The 24,524-nt window shown below is 39.7% G+C and overlaps 1 protein-coding gene across 1 annotated transcript in view; it reads left to right on the top strand.

Moving 5' to 3' along the window:
- DNAH5 (dynein axonemal heavy chain 5) overlaps positions 1-24,524 on the top strand; it is a 265,270-nt gene that overhangs the window by 34,654 nt on the left and 206,092 nt on the right. The window contains exons 13-17 of the mRNA XM_062212620.1: positions 3,307-3,392; positions 3,857-4,178; positions 5,408-5,614; positions 10,845-11,016; positions 21,824-21,969. Coding sequence (XP_062068604.1) covers positions 3,307-3,392; positions 3,857-4,178; positions 5,408-5,614; positions 10,845-11,016; positions 21,824-21,969 — 933 coding nt within the window. The remainder of the gene's footprint in view (positions 1-3,306; positions 3,393-3,856; positions 4,179-5,407; positions 5,615-10,844; positions 11,017-21,823; positions 21,970-24,524) is intronic.

Raw genomic sequence — 24,524 nt, 5'->3', positions numbered from 1 at the left:
TCGTCATGAGTTGCCAAGGCTGTGGAAGCCTTCCGAGTTCGTCGACTCTGATCATATTTAGACAAGGTCATAAAAGACAGGGTGAGGATAGTAACCAATGATCCTAAGAGTGGCATTAACCAGGTCTGAACAATTATACAGCATTAAGTGGGGAAGAGGACCATCAGTACACACAGGTTGGGAGTAGAGCCATTGGTGGTAGAGTAGAGGTTATGATTACAAAGGAATGAGGCCCAAGTGCGCTAGACAGGGTCTAGGACAAAGGACAGAGTCATTATTAGAGGAGCTAAGAAAGGTGCTTTCTAAGCTACAATTAAGTTTTCTGATTGAGAGGCAAATAGAACCTGACAAAGGGGCTTGATAATAATCTGTTGGGTTTTAGGCCTTGTGAGTTAAGAGGCCCAGACCTATCTATCTCTTCACATGGGGTATATCCTAAGGGAGGTGTGAACCTCCTAGGGGAAGGCACTCTGTTGACTTTCATTACTTAGCTGGCCTGGGAGGAGAGCTGGCCAGGTAAAGGCAGGGGGCATCTCTAACAAGAAATTTACAGTTCTGCCTTCAATGTTGCTGACCCTACTTGGCCGTCCCCTCAGCTGCATTGGTCACTTTGGAAGTTGGGCTGAGTGAAGGGCTTTTCAGCTTAGAGCCAATAAGATCTGTGACTCTGACCTGGGCATCCTTCAACTCCAGGGCAGGTCCATTTCCAGTGATCCAACTTTTGGCAGAGCTGCCAGGGCTCTTCACAAATTGACTTCTGCTGAAGCCCAGGCTTACCACATTGAAAGCCACTGCAGTGGACTGGCCTGTTGGGTCTCCTTGAGGACAGATGACTGTACAGATCAGCCATTAATAGGCCTGCCACCCATTGCTTCTGATGCCGAGCTTTCTTTTCCTCCTGGTTTGTGTTAAAGCAGACCAGAGGATGCAAGTCAAGGGAGTGCCCGTGTCCCATCTCTAATCTTCGGTGGCCTGAACTACAAGTCTATAGTCACAGGCATGTTCTGTAGCAGTTTTTCTAAGGTAGACAATGCCCATGAGGATAATTATATTCTCACTTTAAAACTTTCTTTCCCTTTGGTCTGAAAGGGAGGTTTTTTCCTACTTACTGTATACTTCGCTGATGGCGAAATGAATCTAGCTATGAGATTATTATTTAAGATCTTATTTTGGCTATGCTATTACAGAAAAATGTTAGCCATCTCTTTTATAAGGTCTAAAGATTAAATTGTGCGTCCTACAGATTCCTTCATAATAGAATTAGTTTCCTACCTTGAAGAGAATAGAGAAATGAAAGAAGAAGTTGGGCTTAGACTAGAGAAATGAGGGAGCAAGTCCTAGATCGCTTGCTGACAATAGCAATATTACAATGTGTTGTACTATGTGAAGTAACGGTATAACTAGTACTCAAACAGTACTTTATACTTTGTGTTTCTGTGTGGGTGCAAACTGTTGAAATCTTTATTTAGTATGTACTAAATTGATCTTCTGTATATAAAGGTAATTGAAAATGAATCTTGATGAAGAATGGGATGGGAGAGGGAGTGGGAGATGGGATGGTTGTTGGTGGGAGGGAGGTTATAGGGGGAAAGAGCCACTATAATCCAAAAGTTGTACTTTGGAAATTTATATTCATTAAATAAAAGTTAAAAAAAACTATTATTAAAGTTATTAAGTTAAAAAACACTATGATTCATTTTACTTTCCATATAAAAAAATGACACACTTCTGTCTTTGGTTTTCTGATACATTTTTCTTTGTCCCTTTCTTCTTTTTTTCTCTTAACTAACTGTTCTATCCTGTCTCCATTCAGTACTCATTTTCTCCCATGGATTCAACTTTCATCTCTATAAAACTGGGGCAAACATACTGATCTTCCTAAGACTCAGGGTGGACTAAGGAGGAGGTAAGTTTTTGAGACCAGGAAACTGTAACTCTGAAGGCTGAAGCAAAAGACTGAGGCCCACAGGAGGTTTGGATCAGGGTTGTGTCCAGGGCTCCACTGTTATCCAGATTTGGAGTCCCCACAGGCAGGACCAGGCCACAGGGGCAGTGTGAGGAACCCTTGTGGGCTGTTGGAATCCGGAAGCACTCTGATTTCAGGGGGAAAATCAGGCACTATTTACTCACTGCCAAAGTGAGAGACTTAGTTAAAGGGAAGCGCTTACCTGGAGTCCCTTTCAGACTTTTCTCATCTCTACATTTTGGGGAATAATTCAGGCATTCTGCTACCCTGTTAATCTCCTTTCCTTTTGTAGTTTTCAAAAAGAATTTTGAGCTTATATTCTTTAGGAGTCATTTATATTTTTCCTATAGGAGTCTTGAGGCCCTGGGCTTTCAGGGTACTTCTGGCTTTGCATTATTCTTCTGCTGGGTGCTACTGGTTTTACCTTTCCAGATATCTTTTGTGTTAATTTTTTGGGATACATGCCCCTCATATCATGTGTGGGATAAACTTGAACCCTTTATCTAGAGGTGGCCTAGGTGTAGGATTTTAGCTGCTCTATGATAGGGGGTGAAATCATGCCCTGCCTTAGTGTTAATACACTATCTATTGCTGCGTCGGCTACTGTGGCTCAGCTGAGCAGATGTGAGACTTAGCAGAAGCCTCACAAGGTTGTGGCCCTTGTCAGAGCAGTGTAGGTACCCTGTTCCAGGTTGGCTTTCCTCCAATTCATGATATAGGCAGATGGCAAGCCTCTTTGCAGCTTTCTTAACTTGAGAATAGTCATTCAGTCCCCTCTGCTTGCACTGGGCAGTGCTTCAAGGATCTTGGTTTTCTGTGGGATCTGTTGAAAGTGTTAGGGCCCTTCTGCTTCTCTCCCACATAGTGATGGAGCCCCAGTGCCTCATCCCCAGTCCCTGAGTCTGGTTCGATACTCATGGAGCCTACCAGAGAGCCAACTCCCAATTATGTGCTACACAGTTATGGTATTTAGGAGGTAGGACTAGTGAGAAGTCCTTTGGTCATTGGAGGTGTCCCTTGGAAGGTAGTCCTTGCCAGAGGTTATAAAAGTCTGAGTTTGAGCCTAACCCCTTTCTCTGCTTTCTGTCCCACTATGTGATCCTTCCTCTACACACATCCCCTCACAGAGACAAGGCAGTGGGATCACCTGATCTTTGGACTTTGAACCTCTAGATCCATGTGCCAAAGGAATACTCTTTTTGTTATAAAGTTAGGCTACTCAGGTATTTTGTTATAGTAGTGACAGATTACTAAAATGGAAATCTATTCTATCTTGCTTGTATATAGGAAAGTCCCAGTGCCAGTTCATTGTTCATAATCAGATTTTAATTTATTTTTAGAATGAGTTACAGAAGTTCATGGATGTTACATTTGAAAAAATTCAAAACACAAATCAAGCTCTAAGTATGTTAAAGAAATTTGAAAGGTAAAAAATTTGAAATAATTTTCTAATTTCCATTTTCTAACATTACAGTAATATAAACATAGTTTATATTTTGCTGTTATTATTGCTAATATTATTATTTCATGTTTTAATGGAAAGAAAATCTCTTTTGACAATCTTGGTACCAAATCATAGTTTTCATGTTCTTCAGAGGATTAAGAAGATTAGTACTTATTAAGATTAAGGATTTATGTTATTTCTGCACAGAGAGAATAGTCCTAACTTTGAAGTGCCTGTAACTGCCTACAGTGATATTTCCTGATGTTTAAGTAATTTGAAATAATTCCTTCCAGGTTAATAGTCTTGCCTACATTTTAAGGATTGCTGCTATTTGCATTCTTTTACTTCCATAGAACAAACTATTAATATATGTTTTAAAATATTAAAAAAGAGATTATTAGACCTCTTCCCATTAATTCAGGTCTTTTACCTTTTTTTCCAATCAGATTGAACATACCTAATCTTGGTATTGATGACAAATACAGACTAATCCTTAAGAACTATGGGGCTGACATTGATATGATTTCAAAATTGTACACAAAGCAGAGATATGATCCTCCTCTGGCTCGAGACCAGCCTCCCATTGCTGGGAAGATTTTATGGGCCCGTCAGCTCTTCCACAGGATCGAGCAACCCATGCAGCTTTTCCAGCAGCACCCGAGTGTGCTGAAGACACCAGAAGCCAAGCCTATAATTCGCAGTTACAACAGGATGGCCAAGATCCTCCTGGAATTTGAGGTCCTCTACCACAGGGCATGGCTTCAACAAGTGAGCCTCCTATTTTTTTCCAGTGTTATCCTATACACAGTTGGTTTGTGGGTGTTTTCTCTGACTAGTTGAATCTGTGTAGGTATATGCCAGTGAAGTGAAAATAATGATTTCCTTTGAAAAAAACATAAGCTCTGTAACAGAAACTCATTTTTATTTAATTTAGAAACTTCTAAGTGAGAAGATCCTATTTGTGTGTTCCTCTACTTGGTTGGTTAGGATTTCCTTATTTTTTTTCAATTCAGGAAGATCCTAAATGGGTCACTCAATATTAGCCTATTAAACAGCCTTAAGTTTTCTTTGACTGTACTATTGGCTTGTCAAAGGTGTCCTAGTACATAGCAGGGTGACTGTCTATGAACTACTGTCTACTTTCTATTAAGAAAAAACCAGAAGAAGGAATTTTGAATGTTTTCACAACAAACAAATGTTTAAGGAGGTAGATACTCTGCTTTGAACATTTCACAATATATACATGTACTGAAGCATCACATAGTATTCTATAAATATGTACAAGGATATCTCAAAAAGTTCATGGAAAAATGAAATCTAAGATAAGCTTATTTTGGTGCAAAAAGTTTTGAAATCTGTGCATAGAATGGTCTTCAAAATGTTCATGGAAAATGTGTATTGTGAAAAACTATGCATGGATTTCAAAAAATTTTTTTGCACCACAACAAAGTTGTCTTTTGACTCCATTTTCCACAGACTTTTTGAAGCATTCTCTTAATTTTTGTGTATTTAAATTTTAAAAAGAGAAAGGAACATAATAGTAGCCAATAAAAAGCAAAGCAAATTATACCCTATCAGTACATGTATTTCTTTGTAGATTGGCAGGAAATGATGTCTCCATAGCTGTATCCATTGTTTTTCTGGACAGCTGAAAACCAAGTTTAATAAGTTTTATGAAACTTATATCTTAGGGATATAATTTAGGAGGCGTAAATGTGTCAAGGAGCTAGGTGGGTTTTGAGAATTCACCACTATTGCAGTGTCCACTTAACTGTCAGTGTGAGTCATGGCTGAAATGTTTTATCCAATTGACTCGGCAGTATCGCCACTAAGAACTTGGAGGCTATTTTCTGAGTGTGGATTTAGAAGAGTGAGCGAGTGCACTGCCTTTAACTTAGTAAGGACATGTAAGAATTTTCCTTCTCAGGAAGGACTGAGCTGGATTCTCTGTATGTACTGGGCTTTCTAATGGTGATAATGTTAATTCGCTCCTACAGAGTGAAGTTGTTCACATAGGTCTTGAGGCTTCTTTGTTGGTGAAGGCTCCAGGCACAGGGGAATTATTTGCAAACTTTGACCCTCAGATATTAATCTTATTTCGAGAGACAGAGTGCATGTCCCAGATGGGTCTGGAAGTCTCACCCCTAGCAGCTGCCCTCTTCCAGAAGCGGGATACCTACAAAAAGAATTTCAGTGACATGAAGGTGAGGTCCCTTTACTCTTTCCTTTCCTGGCCAACTCTAAAATGCATTTAAAACATGGTGGTGTGTCCCATTGAAGGAACAGAAAGTCCCCTGCCTGACTGGGGTATAGTGTGTGAGGGGGCAGTTCAGATGCTTGTGTTGGCTGGGGCTAGACCATTCCAGATCATGTAAGCCAAGGTTAGAATTTGGGTTTAATTTTGAGTGCACTGGGAAACCATTGAAGAATTTTGAGCCAGAGAAAAAGGTGTGATCTCTTTTACAATTAAAATTGTTCTTGCTGTTGGGTTGAAATAGGAGTTTTAGGAGGACAAGTGTGTTGGTAGGAAGCCAGTGTGTGGGCAATTGTACTGTTTTCAGGTGGAGATAATGGTGACTTGAACTAGAAAAGAAGCAGTGTTGATGGGAGAATTATTTATGTCAGTCAACAGGCCAATTAGGGGAGAACTCAGGATAATTTCTGTGATTTTGGTGTGAGCAACTCAGTGGATTAAAATAGAGCCGCCATGTATTGCTGTGCAGGTTTCATTCTGTGTAATTTGCGTGATAATTTACAGTGGCCTTGATTGCAGGTTCCATTTATGGAGTTGGCAACAACTGGAACTAATTTATTTTTGGGGCAGGAGGCAATCAGTCACTCCCATCTTAAATATGAGGGAGCTTTTTAGAAATCTAAATCCAAATATATATGCCTGCAGTTCAGTGGCACAAAGCTGGGAATATACTTTTCAGAGTTATCAAAATATTGTTGCTGTTTAATGCCATAGTCCTAGGTGAGATCTCTTAGGGAGACAATAGAGAGAAGAGAATAGGGGGCCATTGGGCCAAACACCAAGTTGCTCCAGTATTGAAACATCGTTGGAATAGCACAGATACACAAATAAAGACTGGCTTTATAGGTGGGAGGAAATCAAGTGTCCAGGAAGCCAAAGGTAAGAAAAGCCGCAGGGAGAATGAGGGGTACCAGTGACAAAGGCTTCTGCTTGGTGTACGGGAAAGACAGGGTCAGAGAGGCAGCCACGGTATTGGCAATACGGAAACTGTTATTAAAATTTATAGTGGCTGCCATCTGATGATGATGCCAAGGCCATGTGTATGCATAGTGCTTTACATTTTCAGCTTTTTCCCATTGGTTATTTCATTTGGTTCTTTCTACCATGTTAGGCAAATGGAATAGGATGCTGTTATTTTGTTTTATAGATGATAAATCTGTGGCCCAGAGAAGTTAAATGACTTAGCCAACATCTTATAGTTAATAAGAGCAGAATTAAGACCCCAACTCAGGCTTTTGGGCCACTGTTTTCCCACTGCTTTGTGGCATAGTAAAAAGTTAATATTGGCAGGGGACTGACATTCTTCAAATGTGGAATCATAAAATAATATCAGCATGTTGATGTTCCCTTTTGACTCTTCTTGCTTGTGAGGAGAATCACTTAATCTATACATTTATAAGAAAATAATATTTTTACTAAGAAATCCTATTTATGAGACTATGTACTTACCAATGATAATTTTATCCAGAGAATTATTTCAAAACTCCACAAACTGTAGTGACTTAAAGCAAGATTTCTTATATCTCTTGATCTTGTGGGTAGACTTTGAACAGGGCTTGGATAGGTGTTTCTTTTGTTCCATGTGGCTTCAACAAAGGTTGTTTAGTAGAGTTGAGCTGGCAGATGTTTGATCTGCTCATCTGTGCATGGCCTTCTGAATGGAGGTCTTAGGGTAGCAGAATTTCTTAGAAGGCAATTCGGGAGCAAGTGTTAACAGTGAACATCTCAGAGGAGCCTGAGATGTCGCACAGCATCACTTCTGTTATGCCCTGTCAGGATCCATAAGCCCATCCAGATTCTAGAGGATACATAGACACTACCCCATGAGGAAATTCAAAGAATATTTTCAAGCCACCACCCTTGTAAATGATAACTTGAGCTAGGAAATTATCATCTGATTGAAATTTATATGTTGGGGGTTGAAAGGTTTAAAAGTTTCCATTCAACACGAGTAGCTGGTAAGAGTAGATCTGTTGGCAGGTTTAGCGGACTATCTCAAGTTCTGCAGAGTAACTATGCTTAATATTTAACAGATTTTCAGATTTCCCCAGATGCACCAAAGTAGCTGAGAGTTGGTTTTATTCATCAAATTGTTGGAAAGTTGTTGAAACTAGAGTGTGGAGCTAGCATAGGCTAATAGTTATGACTTTAGATTTTAAAGTCAACTTGATCAGGATTTAAACCATTATCTTTGGGTAAATTACTGTCTAAGCCTTGGTTTCACATTTATAAAATGGACAAATAATACCTTCTGAGGTTAAAGAATTGCAGGAGAGCAGTAGAAAGCCTCCTGGAGGCAGATTCTAAGAACTTCTTGCCAGAAAAAATGAGTTGGGTATTGCAAAATAGCAAGCAAGTAGATATAAGCTTTGGGAAATGTATAAGGAGCTGCTAAAAGATCCATCACATTTGTGCTTTTCTAAAGTGGCTGTCATGGAAATTGAAAGGGAATTAGAGGAACTGGAAAAGTATTATATGGAGAAAGGATTATGTAGTCTATTTGGGAATGTTGGGTTTAACAACATTCTCAAAGCCCCTAAGGACTTTTCATTTCCTTACTGCATGTTTTTCAGTTATTAATTATAAATTGTGAGTGTTCTAGAGAGGAGGTATTATATATAGTGTTTTTAAAACTTTCCCACCCAGGAACTTTCTTCTCATAGAATCTCAGGCCTAGTACTCCAAGGCAAAGACTTTCAGAAGCAGTGCGTTGATATTAAGGTAACACCAAGAATTGTATCTTATTATACAACAGGTAAATTTCAATGGAGTACCAAAACCTATGAGTTTTAGATCATAAGTGCTCCTTCTGATAACAATTAATTGATTAACTGGAGAAATGTTGATTGATCATCTGCTATGTGCTACATACTGTTTCAGGTTCATTGAATGAAACAGGCCTAGAACTTAACATAGGTGTTCCTTGACTTATAGTGGGGGTTGCATCCTGATAAACTTAAGTTGAAAAGATCCTAAGTTAACAGTGCAGTTAATACACCTAATTTATATCCTAGCTTACTCTAGCCTACTTTATGAGTGCTCAGAACACTTGCATAATCCACACTTGGGCAAAATCACTAAGCAGAAAGACTACTTTGTAATTCAATGTTGAATCCCTCTTGAAATTTACTGAATATCTATCTAAAAATGCTGACAACACAGTACACAGTACAGTATTGTTTACCCTGTGATTGTTGGGCTAACTGGGGGCTGTAATTCACTGCCACCATCCAGCATTATGAGAGTATTATACAATTTCTAGACCAGAAAAAGATGAAAATTCCAAATTCAAAGTAGTTTCTATTGAATATATAATCTTTGTATCACTGTGAAATAAAAAAATATAATAATTAAAAAAATTTTTTAAAAATTTATTTGACAGATAGAGTTAGACAGTGAGAGAGAGAGACAGAGAGAAAGGTCTTCCTTTCGTTGGTTCACTCCCCAAATGGCCGCTATGGCCGGCGCTGCGCCGATCCGAAGCCAGGAGCCAGGTGCTTCTTCCTGGTCTCCCATGCAGGTGCAGGGCCCAAGCACTTGGGGGCCATCCTCCACTGCCCTCCCAGGCCACAGCAGAGAGCTGTACTGGAAGAGGAGCAACTGGGACTAGAACCCGGCGCCCATATGGGATGCAGGCACTGCAGGTGGAGGATTTTAGCCAAGTGAGCCATGGTGCTGGCCCCATAATAAGTTTTTGATTTTGTTAATTGAGTGAAGCAGAAAATAGGCAATGGCCATTTAAAATAGGTAAATTTAGTCTGTTGGATAGATGCTAGGGAAAAAAATAGAGCAGGACATAGAATGTGTAAGTGCCTTTGGTGGTAGTTTATATCTTCTAATAGATTGTCAGAATAGGCCTAATTGAGAAGTTGGCATTTGAGTAACTGTTTGAAGGAAGTGCAAACGTCCTGAGTCTAGGGACCATGAATCAAGGAAGACAGTAGGGCAGGAACTAGACAGAACAGGTAATAGTGGTTGGAGATGAGATCAGTGAAATAATTGAGGATAAGGTTGGGTAGGTCTTTGTAGACCAAGGACCTAAATAATCCTTAGTTATAAGGACAAGCAGGCCTAAATGAGATAAGAAGCCATGGAGCCCTGAAGTAGCCAAGTAGTGGCATGATAGGATTTAATATTATGAAAGGTTCACTCTTGCTGCAAAATTGAGTGTAGACAATAGGAGGGGTGGGTAGAAGCAGGGAGACAAAAGTAGACCATTCTGGTAATGTAGATGAAAGTCAGTGATAGAAGAAGCAGTGGATAAAGTAAGCAGGTCAGATACACAATGCATTTTGAATATGGAACAAACAGGGTATCCTGATGTATTGCATGTGGAAGTGAGAGAGAGGAGGCAAGGATGATTCTGAGTTTTGGCCTGTGGATTGGAAGGGTGGAGGTGCCCTCTGGTAGGTCAGAGAGTGCTATGAGCAGAGAAGGTTTTGGGAAAACAGCAAATTTTCAGTTTTGGACACGTGAAGTTTCAGATGTCTGTTCAATATCCAAGAGGAGTTACTGAGTAGTCTGTTGCCATATATGAATCTAGGCTTCAGGAGTGAGAACTTGTCTTGACATGTGAACTTGTCCACCTTTGGCATTTGGATGATACTTAAAGCCAGGACACTTGATGAAATTAACACTGATTCCTGACTCTGTCTCTGTGTGCTATGAGTTTGCATCAAGACTTGGCCAATAATCCTGACAAGGGGTTGAGGTAGACCTCTGGTGTGTGGTTGGTGACTTGGTGCACAGGAGATGCCTGGTGGAACAGGATGTATACGGTTGTATGAATGAGCCCAGTGGTACACAGGTAGAGGCATTCTTCCCCAACTTTCCTTAGCTTAAAAATGTACATTTTTTCCCTTTTAGACTGCAAGAGGATGAGAAACTCTACTCTTAAATTCTTTATTGTTGTTTCTTTGAATTGATCTTTTTGTCTTTGTTGAAAATCAGTTGACCATCTATGTATACATTTAAATTTCTGAAGTTCTTCTTCACCCTCAGTTATGTTTTATTGAACCAGCAGTTTGTACCTATGGAGAAATTTTGTGTTGTCTTTCTTAATTTTTTACTCTCTCTACCTGACAAGTTCTTAGGACCCTATAGTTTGACTCACGCTTTGTATAAAAATGATATTAAAAGTAAGAGATATTAAGTGATTATTTAACCCCATTTAATTGCAGATGATGCTGGCTGAGTATAAGCGAGTAAAGTCAAAAATGCCTCCGACCATTGAGCAACTGATGGTCCCACACTTGGCTAAAGTGGATGAAGCTCTCCAGCCTGGTTTGACTGCCCTAACCTGGACATCCATGAATATTGAGACATATTTAGCAAATGCTTTTGCAAAGATCAGTAAGTTTGCCTAAAGGGTTATTATTTCTCAGTTTTAAATTCTTGGTTCTTAGTACCTGTTGTATAATTTCTTACTGCTACATTGATATAAATAATGAAGACTGTTATTTTTAATCTGTTCCATAAGAAATTGAATTGAAGTACTATCAAAGTATACAAATTCAGTAATTTTCTGGAGGCATTAACTATTTACTATTTAGTTTTATCTAAGTATATTAGTCACATATTTAATTCTCATTTTTAGACATTAGGATTTAAAGAATCTTTGGAATTAGTTTTTTTATACTAATTATGTTAGGTTTTTTTTTTTTTTTTGGTAGCATGTTTTGAGATGCTGGCTTAAAAGATGTGGATTTGGACAGAGTAGAGGGCTGAACAGAGGGTAAATGGAAAGTTTAAAACAAATAAAATTGTATTTAATGTGTTGTATAATAGTCTTTCAAATATATGTATGGAAATATATTCTATAAAATATAATTTCCCAGAATACAGATGTATAGGTCTAAGCTCAAATGCATCTAGGAAGCTCTGATACAGCATTCAGGTAAGTTTCTTTTCTGGAAGATTTGAGAATCAGGATTTTTCTTATACTTTTTTTGTATTACTCACACTTCATTGTGCAGTAGTGAACTTGTAGATTTATAATTGTCATAGGTTTACATAGTTGTGCTCCTTCCATTTAGTTATTTTCCTAACTCCATTCCTATCCCTGATGCTATCATCTCATTTCTGGATTACCTTTATATGATCTCTTTTCTAGACACCACCTTTGATATCTTCTTTTATTCTCTCTCTCTCTCTCTCTCTCTCTCTCTCTGCTTGTGTGCCTGCTGAGGTAGTACCTAGTCTATAACCTAAATAGTCAAGAGCTGGTTTTACCAGTACATTTTCACTATACCTCCCAAATAACTTGGTGCTCATAAGTGTTGAGCTGTTTAGCTTACCAGCAAGAATTCTGAAGAAGTTCTGGGTTGATGGTAGGGAGCTGGGAAAGAATGATGGTTGCCACCTCCACCATCTTATTTTGCTTTACAGATTGGGAACTCAATTCAAGGACAAATTATAAAGGGCCCTGGGATATGAATGAGTTGCATTTGTGGCTAATTACAGTTTGAAGCCTGAATACTATGAAATGCATTCTTAGCAGCATTTAGGGGTATGGAGAACAGTTTAGACATAATCTTAAATAAGACTTTCAATATAAGGGCTGGAAAGCTATGATCCTAATATGTTAAATGGCTTCTGTTTCAGAGAAGTGGTGAGGATGAGTTTTAGGGCTTAGTTTCCTGGTCTTTCTCTTTTTTAAAGATTTATTTATTTATTTGAAAGGCAAAGTTATGGAGAGGAAAACAGAGAGAGAGAAAGAGAGAGAGAGAGAGAGAGAGAGAGAGAGAGAGAGAGAGAGAGAGAGAGAGAGAGAGAGGTCTTCTATCCACTGGTTCATTCCCCAGATGGCTGTGATGCCTGGAGCTGTGCTGATCTGAAGCCAGGATCCAGGAACTTCTTCCAGGTCTCCCATGTGAGTGCAGGGGCCCAAGGACTTGAACCATCTTCTACTGCTTTCCCAGGCCACAGCAGAGAGCTGGATTGGAAATGGAGCAGCCGGGACTCGAACTGGCGCCTATATGAGATGCTGGCACTGCAGGCGGAGGCTTTAACTGCTACGCCACAGTGCCGGCCCCCTGGTCTCTCAATCAATCTTATTTCAAAAACACATCTCCTACAACATGCGGAAATTGACTAAAATTCTCTAAGGAAGAGTCTATACAATGTATAAAAAACTTTATAATGAGTTATGATGAGAAAATCAGAACAGGTAATAAAGGTAGACTTTAGTAATGTTCTCCCTAGAGAGTATGATTACAGAATAATTTAGCTGTTTTAATAGAGCATTAGCTAGAAATAAGGAGATAATTTCTAATAAAATTCTTCTTAGTTCTCACATTCTATTTTTGTTTTTCTTCTTATAATTTAAAGAAAGGACCTAAAATTGAACAAACATTAAGTTGCTTTGGAAGATAAGCAATGTTAAATTTTGGGCTCCCTGTTGGATTACTAAGCCAACTCTTCTATTTAGAGATGATTACTTGTGTGATGCATTTCAGAATCACTGTGCCTGATAACGTGCAGGACTTTTACGGACATGATTTTGTACGGTCTATGCACAAATGTTGTGTCAGTTTCATGCTGCTGTGACAAGTTGCCACACACCTAGCAGCTTAAAATAATATAATTATGGAGGTTGGGAGTCCAAAATGAGTCTCATCAAGGTGTCAACATGGATGGTTCCCCTGGATGCTCCAGAGAAGAATACTTTTATTTTTTTAAATTTATTTATTTGACAGGTAGAGTTATAGACAGTAAGAGAGAGAGACAGAGAGAAAGGTCTTCCTTTCATTGGTTCACTCACCAAATGGTCACCATGGCCGGTGATGCGGTAATCTGAAGCCAGGAGCCAGGTGCTTCCTCCTGGTCTCCCATGTGGGTGCAGGGGCCCAAACACTTGGGCCATCCTCCACTGTCCTCCTGGGCCACAGCAGAGAGCTGGACTGGAAGAGGAGCAACAAGGGCTAGAACCCAGCACACTTATGGGATGCCGGTGCTGCAGGTGGCGGAGGAGTAACCAAGTGAGCCATAGCGCCGGCCCAGAATACTTTTCTTAGTCTTAGTCTTTTCTGCTTTCCAGAGATTACTTACATCCTTTGACTTATGGTCACCCCATCTTCAAAGCAAGCAGTATAGCATTTTCACAATTTCACTCTGCTACTCTGCCTCCATGGTCAACTTGTCTTCTATCTGACTCTGACCCTCTTATATCCCTCTTCTAAGGACCCTTATGACTACGTTGGTCCCATGGGATGATCCAGGACAATACTTACATTCCAAGAGCTTTAACTTGATCACATCTACAAAGTTCCTTTTGTCACACACACAATTAGGATATGGACATCATTGTGGAACCATTTTTCAGCTTGCCACAAATGTTCTTGAAAATACTTTGAAGAGCTCATCAACTAGAAATAGCTAAGAATTTTGTTGAGCATGCTTGAATACTTGAATAAAATATTGACTCACCTTTAGTAGTGAATAAGATTGCCAGAGAGAACTCTTTGGTATATTGAGTATCTTCTTTAATAATTAGCATAGAAATAGTTGAAAGATTTTAGACTTTTATTCTTTAGTAAGTAAAGGTATTTATTTAAGGCAGTGTTTATGTCTTTGCTATATCATGAATATATAATATTGACTTTTCTATATTCAATTTCAACTTAATTTCCAAGGAAAAAATAGTGTTAGAAAAATAGAGATTTTAGAGCGGCAAGATGGCGGAATAGGAAGGGAGCACATTGATAGTTCGGCAAGACACATGTTAATAAAAGTGGAGATACTGCAGGGTCAAGGAAGAGTAGGGGAAGAAACAGCAGAGGAAACTCTTCCGGAACTAGTGATTCACAGTGGACCTGCCTGGAGAGCGTGGGAGCCCAAGTTTGGGACACCAGTGGCAGAATAAACACACCAGCGCTGGAACGCGAGGTGAGCCGAACCTCAATAGCCCGAGACACCAGCGGGCAAGTGGAAAGAGAAGACTAGAGGGAACGAGGCTTGAAACTCCGTGGGGAAAAGTTCACCAGGCTAACTAGAATAGAGAGAGAAAAAAAAAGTGACCGATACGGACACGAGTTTCTCTCTCTCTGCTCACCCCTCAAAGGTGAGCAAGACAAAGAGCAGGCGCCATTTTGGACATACGTCATAAGCAGGGCGACCTCAGGTCTGCACTGGCCCTGAACCTAGCAGAAAAACCTGACTCTGGGGGGAGGGGTGAAATAACAGGAGATTAGCATCTAACTTGACACCCCAGTGGGAGACTGCAGGAGAATTGGAGCCCACACTGAGGGCAGCAGAGATTCCCTGTGTGGTCCTTGGGAAAGAGCTTCCAATCTCTGGCTCCTGTGGGTATATCATTTGCCTGCTAACTACCTCCAATTACGTTCAGCTGTGCGGAATTACTTCCCTTTTGGATCAAAAAAAAAAAAGATAGAAAGAGAGATTTACCACGCCTAACCTGGGAGTGTCATTTTTGACACACCCTCAACCCTGAGGAACCAAACACAGCTCTCAGGCCACACTCATCTCAAGCCTCTAAGGCTCCACTGAAAGCAGACAGTCCACTTAATATAGAGCCATAGTGTAACAAGAAAAAACACCACAGTGAAGAAACCAAATATCTCCAACATGCCATACAACAAACGCAAAACCCGAGGTCACAAGAACAAGGAAGACACTATGACACCGCCAAATGAAAAAGACACCCCAATTCAAGATTATGAAGACGATGAGATAGAAGAAATGCAAGAAGCAGATCTCAAAAAATTGATAAGAACATTAAGAAGTTCTCAAAAACAAATTCTTGAACTACAGAAATCCTTAATGGACAAGATAGAAAATCTCTCTCGTGAAAATGAAATATTAAGGAGGAATCAAAATGAAATGAAACAACTAGTGGAACAAGAAACTCTGATAGTGATGAGAAATCATAATGAAATGAAGAATTCAATAGATCAAATGACAAACACATTAGAGAGCCTTAAAAACAGAATGGGCGAAGCAGAAGAGAGAATATCAGAATTAGAAGACAGAGAACAGGAAAGGAAACAGGCAAACCAAAGAAAAGAAGAAGAAATTAGAAATCTAAAAAATATTGTCAGGAATCTACAGGATATTATTAAAAAACCTAACATTTGGGTTCTAGGTTCTTGAAGGCATGGAGAGGGAGAAAGGATTAGAAGGCATTTTCAGTGAGATACTAGCAGAAAATTTCCCAGGTTTGGAGAAGGACAGAGGCATCTTAGTACAGGAAGCTTATAGAACCCCTAATAAACATGACCAAAAGAGATCCTCACCACGACACGTTGTAATCAAACTCACCACAGTGAAACTTAAAGATAAGATTCTAAAAGGTGCAAGAGAGAAATGTCAGATTACTCTCAGAGGATCTCCAATTAGACTCACAGCAGACTTCTCATCAGAAACCCTACAAGCTAGAAGGGAATGGTGAGACATAGCACAGGTACTAAGAGAGAAAAACTGCCAGCCCAGAATATTATATCCTGCAAAGCTCTCATTTGTGAATGAAGGTGAAATTAAGACTTTTCATAGCAAACAGAAACTGAAAGAATTTGTTGCCACTCGTCCTGCCCTGCAAAAGATGCTTAAAGATGTGTTACACACAGAAACACAAAAACATGGTCACCAATATGAAAGAAGGTAAAGGAAGGAAACCTCCCAGCAAAAGATCACAGGAAGCTCAATTTCTCTTTGACATAGAATTAAACTCTGATGCTCTGTTAAATCAATGTGTTAAAGTAATCTATTATGTTCTCTTGATGTCTGTTAAATTCTAATTGTTCAAAAACAGCTGAATTTTTATTAAGAGCTATGGGTTATTTAAATATGTGCTTATTTTCAAAGATTTGAATAATCACCTTGTACCAATGATCAAATGTGGTCTATGTTATGTCATGATTTTAAGGAATCTTATTTCAACCAGATATTTTGGATTTTGAGCCTTCTTGGCATTCTTGACAGGCATTCAAAAAAATCAAAGTTTCAAACAATCTGGTCTCTAAAATTTCCAGTAAATCCTGGACTTTGGTTTTTCCAGTTTGGGCCCAACTGAAAAAATCGAAGGACCTATGTGTCTCATCTTATAGAGACACCAACTAATCAGGCTATTTGGATTATATTAGAAGTGCTGTCAAGATGTGATGTGGTACCAAACTTTAAGTTTCTATAATGGAAAATACTATTAATACAAATGTTTGAGAATTAAATAGTCTAATGATTTTGTGTTACTAGACATGATAGTTATCTTAATGAGAAAGCCCCAGAGGCCTAAAGGGTTAAATACTTGTAAAATCCTACAGGTGCTTTCAAAAATACTGTGAAGTAAGCAAGTGCCTCTTGTTGGTTGATGAGTTTATAATTTTAAACATGGTAACTTAAAGTCTTTTGTCATCCATAGTTATATATGATTTGCTGCTCATAAAACTAAAGAATTGTTGGTTCTGTGTTTAGCTGTCCTCCTATAGGTTCCTATGGACTTTTCCCAGCCACTTCTATTGTATTCAGTACTTTGGGATGGCTCTGTAATCAGATGAAGCCAATAATGTATTAACAGTACCAACTGAGAGAAAGTATAGTTAACTGAGGTCACTAACAACAAAAAGCAATTCAAATCAATTGGCAATCTACAAAAAGAGTTAAAGATTTTAAAAGCTATTATTAAAATTGCTATATTGGTCTATTATGCTATGTTATATGTGTGTACATATTGTATGTCCACATGGGGAAATTTTATTAAGAGTTTTATTTTAAATGGCTTATAGATAAGATTGTCCATAAATTTAAGCTGCTAAAATCAATCAAAGATACATTTTAATTTGTGTGACCTGAATCTGTGTATCATATGTTTTAAACATGTTGGTAGAAAGAAACTAAAAACATTTTAGATGGTTGTGCTTAAGTTTACTGGCTAAACAAACTACACCATGTTAGATATTTAAGAGGTGTTTTCAAATACATGATTCTTAAAATTTATAGAAGGCATTAGACCTTCTGGTAAATGTTTTCTTAAGTTGTTATCTAATGGTTGAAACGGTTTGCTAAGTATTCATGTGATATTGCTATTGTCAGCAAGCGATCTAGGACTTGCTCCCTCATTTCTCTATTCTAAGCCCAACTTGTTCTTTCATTTCTCTATTCTCTTCTAGGTAGGAAACTAATTCTATTATGAAGGAATCTGTTGGATGCACAATTTAATCTTTAGACCTTATAAAAGAGATGGCTAACATTTTTCTGTAATAGCATAGCCAAAATAAGAACTTAAATAATAATCTCATAGCTAGATTCACTTCACCATCAGCAAAGTATACAGTAAGTAGAAAAAACCTCCCTTTCAGACCAAAGGGAAAGAAAGTTTTAAAGTGAGAATATAATTTTCCTCATGGGCATTGTCTACCTTAGAAAAACTACTACAGAACGTGCCTGTGACTATAGACTTGTAGTTCAGGCCACCGAAGATTAGAGATGGGACACGGGCACTCCCTTGACTTGCATCCTCTGGTCTGCTTTAACACAAACCAGGAGGAAAAGAAAGCTAGGCATCAGAAGCAATGGGTGGCAGGCCTATTAATGGCTGATCTGTACAGTGATCTGCCCTCAAGGAGACCCAACAGGCCAGTCCACTGCAGTGGCTTTCAATGTGGTAAGCCTGGGCTTCAGCAGAAGTCAGCTTGTGAAGAGCCCTGGCAGCTCTGCCAAGAGTTGGATCACTGGAAATGGACCTGCCCTGGACTCGAAGGATGCCCAGGTCAGAGCCACAGATCTTATTGGCTCTAAGCTGAAAAGCCCTTCACTCAGCCCAACTTCCAAAGTGACCACTGCAGCTGAGGGGACGGCCAAGTAGGGTCAGCAACAATGCAGGCAGAACTGTAAATTTCTTGTTAGAGATGCCCCCTGCCTTTACCTGGCCAGCTCTCCTCCCAGGCCAGCTAAGTAATGAAAGTCAACAGAGTGCCTTCCCCTAGGAGGTTCACACCTCCCTTAGGATGTACCCCATGTGAAGAGATAGATAGGCCTGGGCCTCTTAACTTACAAGGCCTAAAGCCCACCAGATTATTATCAAGCCCCTTCTGTCAGGTTCTATTTGCCTCTCAATCACAAAACTTAATTGTAGCTTAGACAGCACCTTTCTTAGCTCCTCTAATAATGACTCTGTCCTTTGTTCTAGACCGTGTCTAGTGCACTTGGGCCTCATTCCTTTGTAATCATAACCTCTACTCTACCACCAATGGCTCTACTCCCAACCTGTGTGTACTGATGGTCCTCTTTCCCACTTAATGCTGTATAATTGTTCAAACCTGGTAAATACCACTCTTAGGATCATTGGTTACTATCCTCACTCTGTCTTTTATGACCTTGTCTAAATATGATCAGAGTCGGCAAACTTGGAAGGCTTCCATAGCCTTGGCAACTCATGACGACAGCCTATGGTAGTTACTGGCGCCATAAACTAGAGTGTCAATTTGTTGGGTCAACAACAGGAGCCACTGTGCACTTGCTCCTCATGTGGGATCTCTGTCTTTAATGTGCTGTACATTTTGATTTAATGCTATAACTAGTACTCAAACAGTATGTTTCACTTTGTGTTTCTATGTGGGTGCAAACTGTTGAAATCTTTATACTAAATTGATCTTCTGTATATAAAGAGAATTGAAAATGAATCTTGATGCAAATGGAAGGGGAGAGGGAGCGGGAGAGGGGAGGGTTGCGGGTGGGAGGGAAGTTATGGGAGGGGGAAGCCATTGTAATCCATAAGCTGTACACTGGAAATTTATATTCATTAAATAAAAGTTTAAAAAAAAAGAAAAATAGAGATTTTACTGTATGGTATATGTTTAAAAATGTATCATTCCTTAGAAGGGTACCCATTAGCCCTTCATTCTTAAAATTTTTTATTCGTTTATTTATTAGAGGCAATGACTATTGCTGGGCCAGACTGAGAATAGGCGCTGGGAGCCCAATCCAGGTCTCGCACATGGGTGTCAGGGACCCAACTACTTTCGCCATCACCATTGCCTCCTGGGCTGTACATTAGCAGGAAACCAGAGTCAAGGGAGGAGCCAGGGCTTGAACTCAGGCTCTCTGATATGGGATGTGGGCATTTTTTTAAAAGTAATTTTTTAAAAGACTTATTTATTTATTTGAAAGTCAGAGTTACACACAGAGAGAGGGAGAGTCAGAGAGAGAGAGAGAGGTGGGGGGGTCTTTGATCCACTGGTTCATTCCCCGAATGGCTGCAGTGGCTGGAGCTGTGCCTATCCAGCCACCCCTCTCATGGATATGGTAGATCTAATTTCAGATTTCTGAGGAATCTTCATTCTGTCTTCCACAATGGCTGTACTAGTTTACATCCCTAACAACAGTGTATTAAGGTACCCTTTCCCCCACACCCTCACCAGCATTTATTGTTTGTTAATTTCTGTATGAGAGCCATTCTTACTGGGATGAGGTGATGTGCATTTCCCTGACAATTTGTGACTCCGAGCATTTTTTCATGTGTCTTTTGACCATATGAATTTCATCCTTTGAAAAAAATGCCTATTCAAGTCCTTTGCTGATTTCTTAACTAGATTGTTTGTTTTGTTGTTGTTAAGTTTTTTGAGCTCTTTATATATTCTGGACATTAATCCCTTATCAGTTGCATAGGTTGCAAATATTTTCTCCCATTCAGTTGGTTGCTTCTTCACCTTGTTGAGTGTTTCCTTTGCCATGCAGAAGCTCCTTAGCTTGATGTAATACCATTCGTCTGTTTTTGCTTTTATTACCTGAGTTTCTAGGTTTTTTCTAAGAAGTCTTTGCCCATGTCAATGTCTTGAGTGTTTCCCCAATGTTCTCCTCTAGTGATTTGAAGGTACCAGGTCATAGATTTAGACCCTTGATTCATTTTTAGTTGATTTTGTATAAGGAGTAAAGTAAGGGTCTTATTTTGTAGTTTTGCATATGTAGATTCAATTTTCCCAGCACCATTTTTTGAAGAGTCAGGCAGCATCTTTACAAGAGACCAAATACTTGACCACATCATTCCTATTTTTTGATGTAAAATCATTGTTAGCTTTCCTCATAGTTGATCTTTTCATTGTTGAAACTTGGCATACAATATTACTTCTGCCCAACTTCAAAAATGTATGTTATGATAATAACAGTGGAAAAAAATAGAGAAATTCTACTTTAATAATATTTGTTGAATAATTCTTGAAGAATAAGCATTGAACTAAATATTGGAAATGTAATGGTAGAAAAGATGAATTCTAGAAGAAGGTGAGCTATATGGGTAGACAACCTGGTAAGCACAATGTGGCATGCCTGAATAGACAACATGGAATACGCAATGTGGCACACGTGTAGATTGTATGATATACACGATGTGGCATGCCTGAGTAGACCACATGGAATATGCAATGTGGCACACATGAGTAGATTATATGATATACACGATAGGCATGCCTGAGTAGACCACATGGTATGTGCAATGTGGCACACATGAGTAGATTATATGATATACACAATAGGCATGCCTGAGTAGACAACATGGTATATGCAATGTGGCACACGTGTAGATTGTATGATATACACGATGTGGCATGCCTGAGTAGACCACATGGAATATGCAATGTGGCACACATGAGTAGATTATATGATATACACGATAGGCATGCCTGAGTAGACCACATGGTATATGCAATGTGGCACACATGTGTAGATTATATGATATACACGATGTGGCATGCCTGAGTAGACTACATGGTATATGCAATGTGGCACACATGTGTAGATTATATGATATACACGATGTGGCATGCCTGAGTAGACCACATGGTATATGCAATGTGGCATGCATGAATAGATAATACGGCATGTGCAGACCACCACGGCAGCATAAGAGTTGTGGGACTTCTTGAATCCATTCAGATTTCAGAAAGCCTTCTGCAAGACATGCACTTAAGCTAAATCCTCAAGTGCGAGTCAGACTTAGTCATACTAAGACAGTGTGAAAGAAGAAGTAACAACAGGGGATAGGCAGATGTGGAACAGCAGTATGATGGTGGTGGTGGTGGGTAGGCATATGTAAACTGAGAAACTTTAATTCTGACTTTACCACTGGTTTTTAATCAAATGTTGATGTTTTAAGAACAAAAAACTTTACCTAATTCCTGTATTCTCTCTCTCTTTTTTTTTTTTTCCGAAGAGGACCTGGAGTTGCTTCTTGACAGGGTCAATGACTTGATTGAGTTCCGCATTGATGCCGTTCTAGAGGAAATGAGTGGCACACTGCTGTGTCAGCTCCCCCAGGAGGAACCACTCACCTGTGAAGAATTTCTCCAAATGACAAAGGTTGTTAGCAGATTGATACTTTTTATTAAAACATTTGGGGGCTTCATTGTCCTATAAAGGATTTTTAAAAAAGATTTATTTATTTATTTGAAAGGCAGAGTTACAGGGAGACAGACAGACAGAGAGAGAGAGAGAGAGAGAGAGAAACAGAGACACAGAGAGGGAGATCTTCATCTGCTGGTTTACTCCCTAGATGGTCACTGTGGCTGGAGCTGGGCCAATCCGATGCCAGGAGCTGGGAGCTTCTTCTGAGTCTCCCACTTGGGTGCAGGTGCTCAAGTACTTGGACCAACTTCTGTTAGGTTCCCAGGCCATTAGCAGGGAGCTGCATTGGAAGAGGAGCAGCTGAGACTCAAATTGGTGCCCATGTGGGTTGCTGATGCCACAGACGGTTGCTTTACTTGCTATGCTACAGCGCCAGCTCCAGGATTTTTTTTTTTTCTTTTGAAAAACAAATCAGGTATTTTTTCTCTCCACTTGTGATTACTGTATGATGGATGTGAATCAAACACAGAACCTTCTGACAGTAATTTGAAATGAAGAGAAATATAGCTAAGCAGCCACAGGGAAATGAGGAACAAATCAGTTTATTCAGATCAGTGTGTGTGTGTGTGGGAAATTTCTGTGGAGCACATTTATGATTTTTCCATATTTTGTGAGGAATAGAGCTATTTCACAGAAGAGTTCTGTGTTGATTGGGTCTCTTTAAGCATTTCTGTGGAGAAGTGTTTTCCAGACTGGTGTTCGATGCCATAAAGATCTAGATCCATCACTAGGATCTGTGTTCCAACTGCTTAAATATTCTACTTAGAAATTCATTACCCTTTAACATATTTTTTCTAAGATTTATTTATTTGAAGATCAGGGTTACAGAGGCAGAGGCAGAGAGAGAGAGAGAGAGAGACAGACAGAGAGAGAGACAGACAGAGAGAGAGGGAGAAAGAGGGAGAGGGAGAGGAAGATAGAGAGAGAGGGAGAGGAAGAGGGAGAGGGAGAGGGAGATAGAAAGGGAGAGGGAGAGGGAGGGCGAGAGTGAGAGTGAGAGGGAGAGTGAGAGGGAGAGGGAGAGGGTGAGGGAGAGGGAGAGGGAGAGGGAGAGGGAGATATTTCATCTGCTGGTTCACTCCCCAAATGGCTGCAATGGCTGGAGCTGGGCCGATCTGAAGTCAAGAGCCAGGAACTTCATCCAGGTCTCCCGCCTGGGTGTCTTGGACCATCTTCCACTGCTTTCCTAGGCGTATTAGTAGGGAGCTGGATCAGAAGTAGAGCAGCCAGGACTCGAACTGGCATTCATATAGGATGTGATGGCACAGTGTTGGCCCTCCCTTTAACATATTAAAATGAAGAACTGTATAAGCTCTCCATTTAGCTTTCTGTAGACCATTATTTACAAATGGGTCTCTTTCTTCCCTGTGCCAGGATGGTGCTCGTGGAAGTGATGCTCCATGAAGTGCCCCCATGGGAACAGTTACTTTAGCTTCCTATGTAATATTCCTGGTGGGCATCCTGCTGATAAGAACTGTCCAATGATGATGTTTATGTCTTGTGTAAGGGGCCCCCAAGTCTACCCCCTCTAGGAGGATTCATGGAACTCAGCACATAGTTGTACACAAGGCTGAAACTACTGCAACACAGCCAATGATAAGGCTATAATATAAGTGGAGTCTGGGAGAACCCCTCACCCACTCTCCTGAGAGCTCACATGGATCTCAGTTCTCTCCACCCCCCAATGAAAAGGCAGCAATCTGCGAGCAAATGTCTGCCCAGGGAAGTCAGTTGAAGACTCAGTGCCAAGGCTTTTATTGGGTCTGCCACATGGGCATATTCTGCCTAGCATGGACCAAAATCCCAGACTCCCAGAAAGAAAGCAGGTGTTCAGGATAAACCACATTGTACAGGCAGTCTAAGCTCAGTGAGTCATCCTTATCAGCTGAGCAGCAGACAACCTCCTGATATCCAAACTCCCAGAGGTCAGTCTGGGTCCAACCTCGAAAGCAGGTCTTTTACAGAACAACAGTCTCGGGCCTGCTCTGTTGATTTTTCCTGTTTATTTCTAATCTTCAGTTTATATTAATTCATTATTATATTATCAAAAGAGGTCTAAATTAAATGTTTTCTGGTGTTTTGGTTGTTTTGCCAAGAGGGATGATGAATATATTTGTGTATCAAGTCTTTATCCCATTACTATTATTTTCTCTCTGATTATTGAGTCAAAGACTCTGGCTTTATTTGTTGGCTCTTCAAATTTGTCACTAAATTGCTTTTCAAAAGGATGTTAACAACTTACAGTGCAATGCACTGGTACTGATTTCACCTTCCAATGAACACTTTTATTATAATATACTAATTTTAGTTTAGGTAGAAAAGAAGTCATGAAGCTTAATGTTAATTTGCATTTTTGGTTATTAATATAAGTTAATGATTTCTCTTGAATTTATTTACTTTTCATACTTCATTTATTCCTTCAACAATATTTTGTGGAACTCTTACCTGAACCACTGTTGGGGATTCAGTAACAAAACAGGTGAAATTCTCATCATCATTGTACCCACTTT

The sequence above is a fragment of the Lepus europaeus genome, chromosome 15 (genome assembly GCF_033115175.1).
Source record: "Lepus europaeus isolate LE1 chromosome 15, mLepTim1.pri, whole genome shotgun sequence".
Classification (NCBI taxonomy): Eukaryota; Metazoa; Chordata; class Mammalia; order Lagomorpha; family Leporidae; genus Lepus; species Lepus europaeus.
Note: the sequence above shows the minus strand (reverse complement) of the source record. Positions and strands in the feature narration are given on the sequence as shown.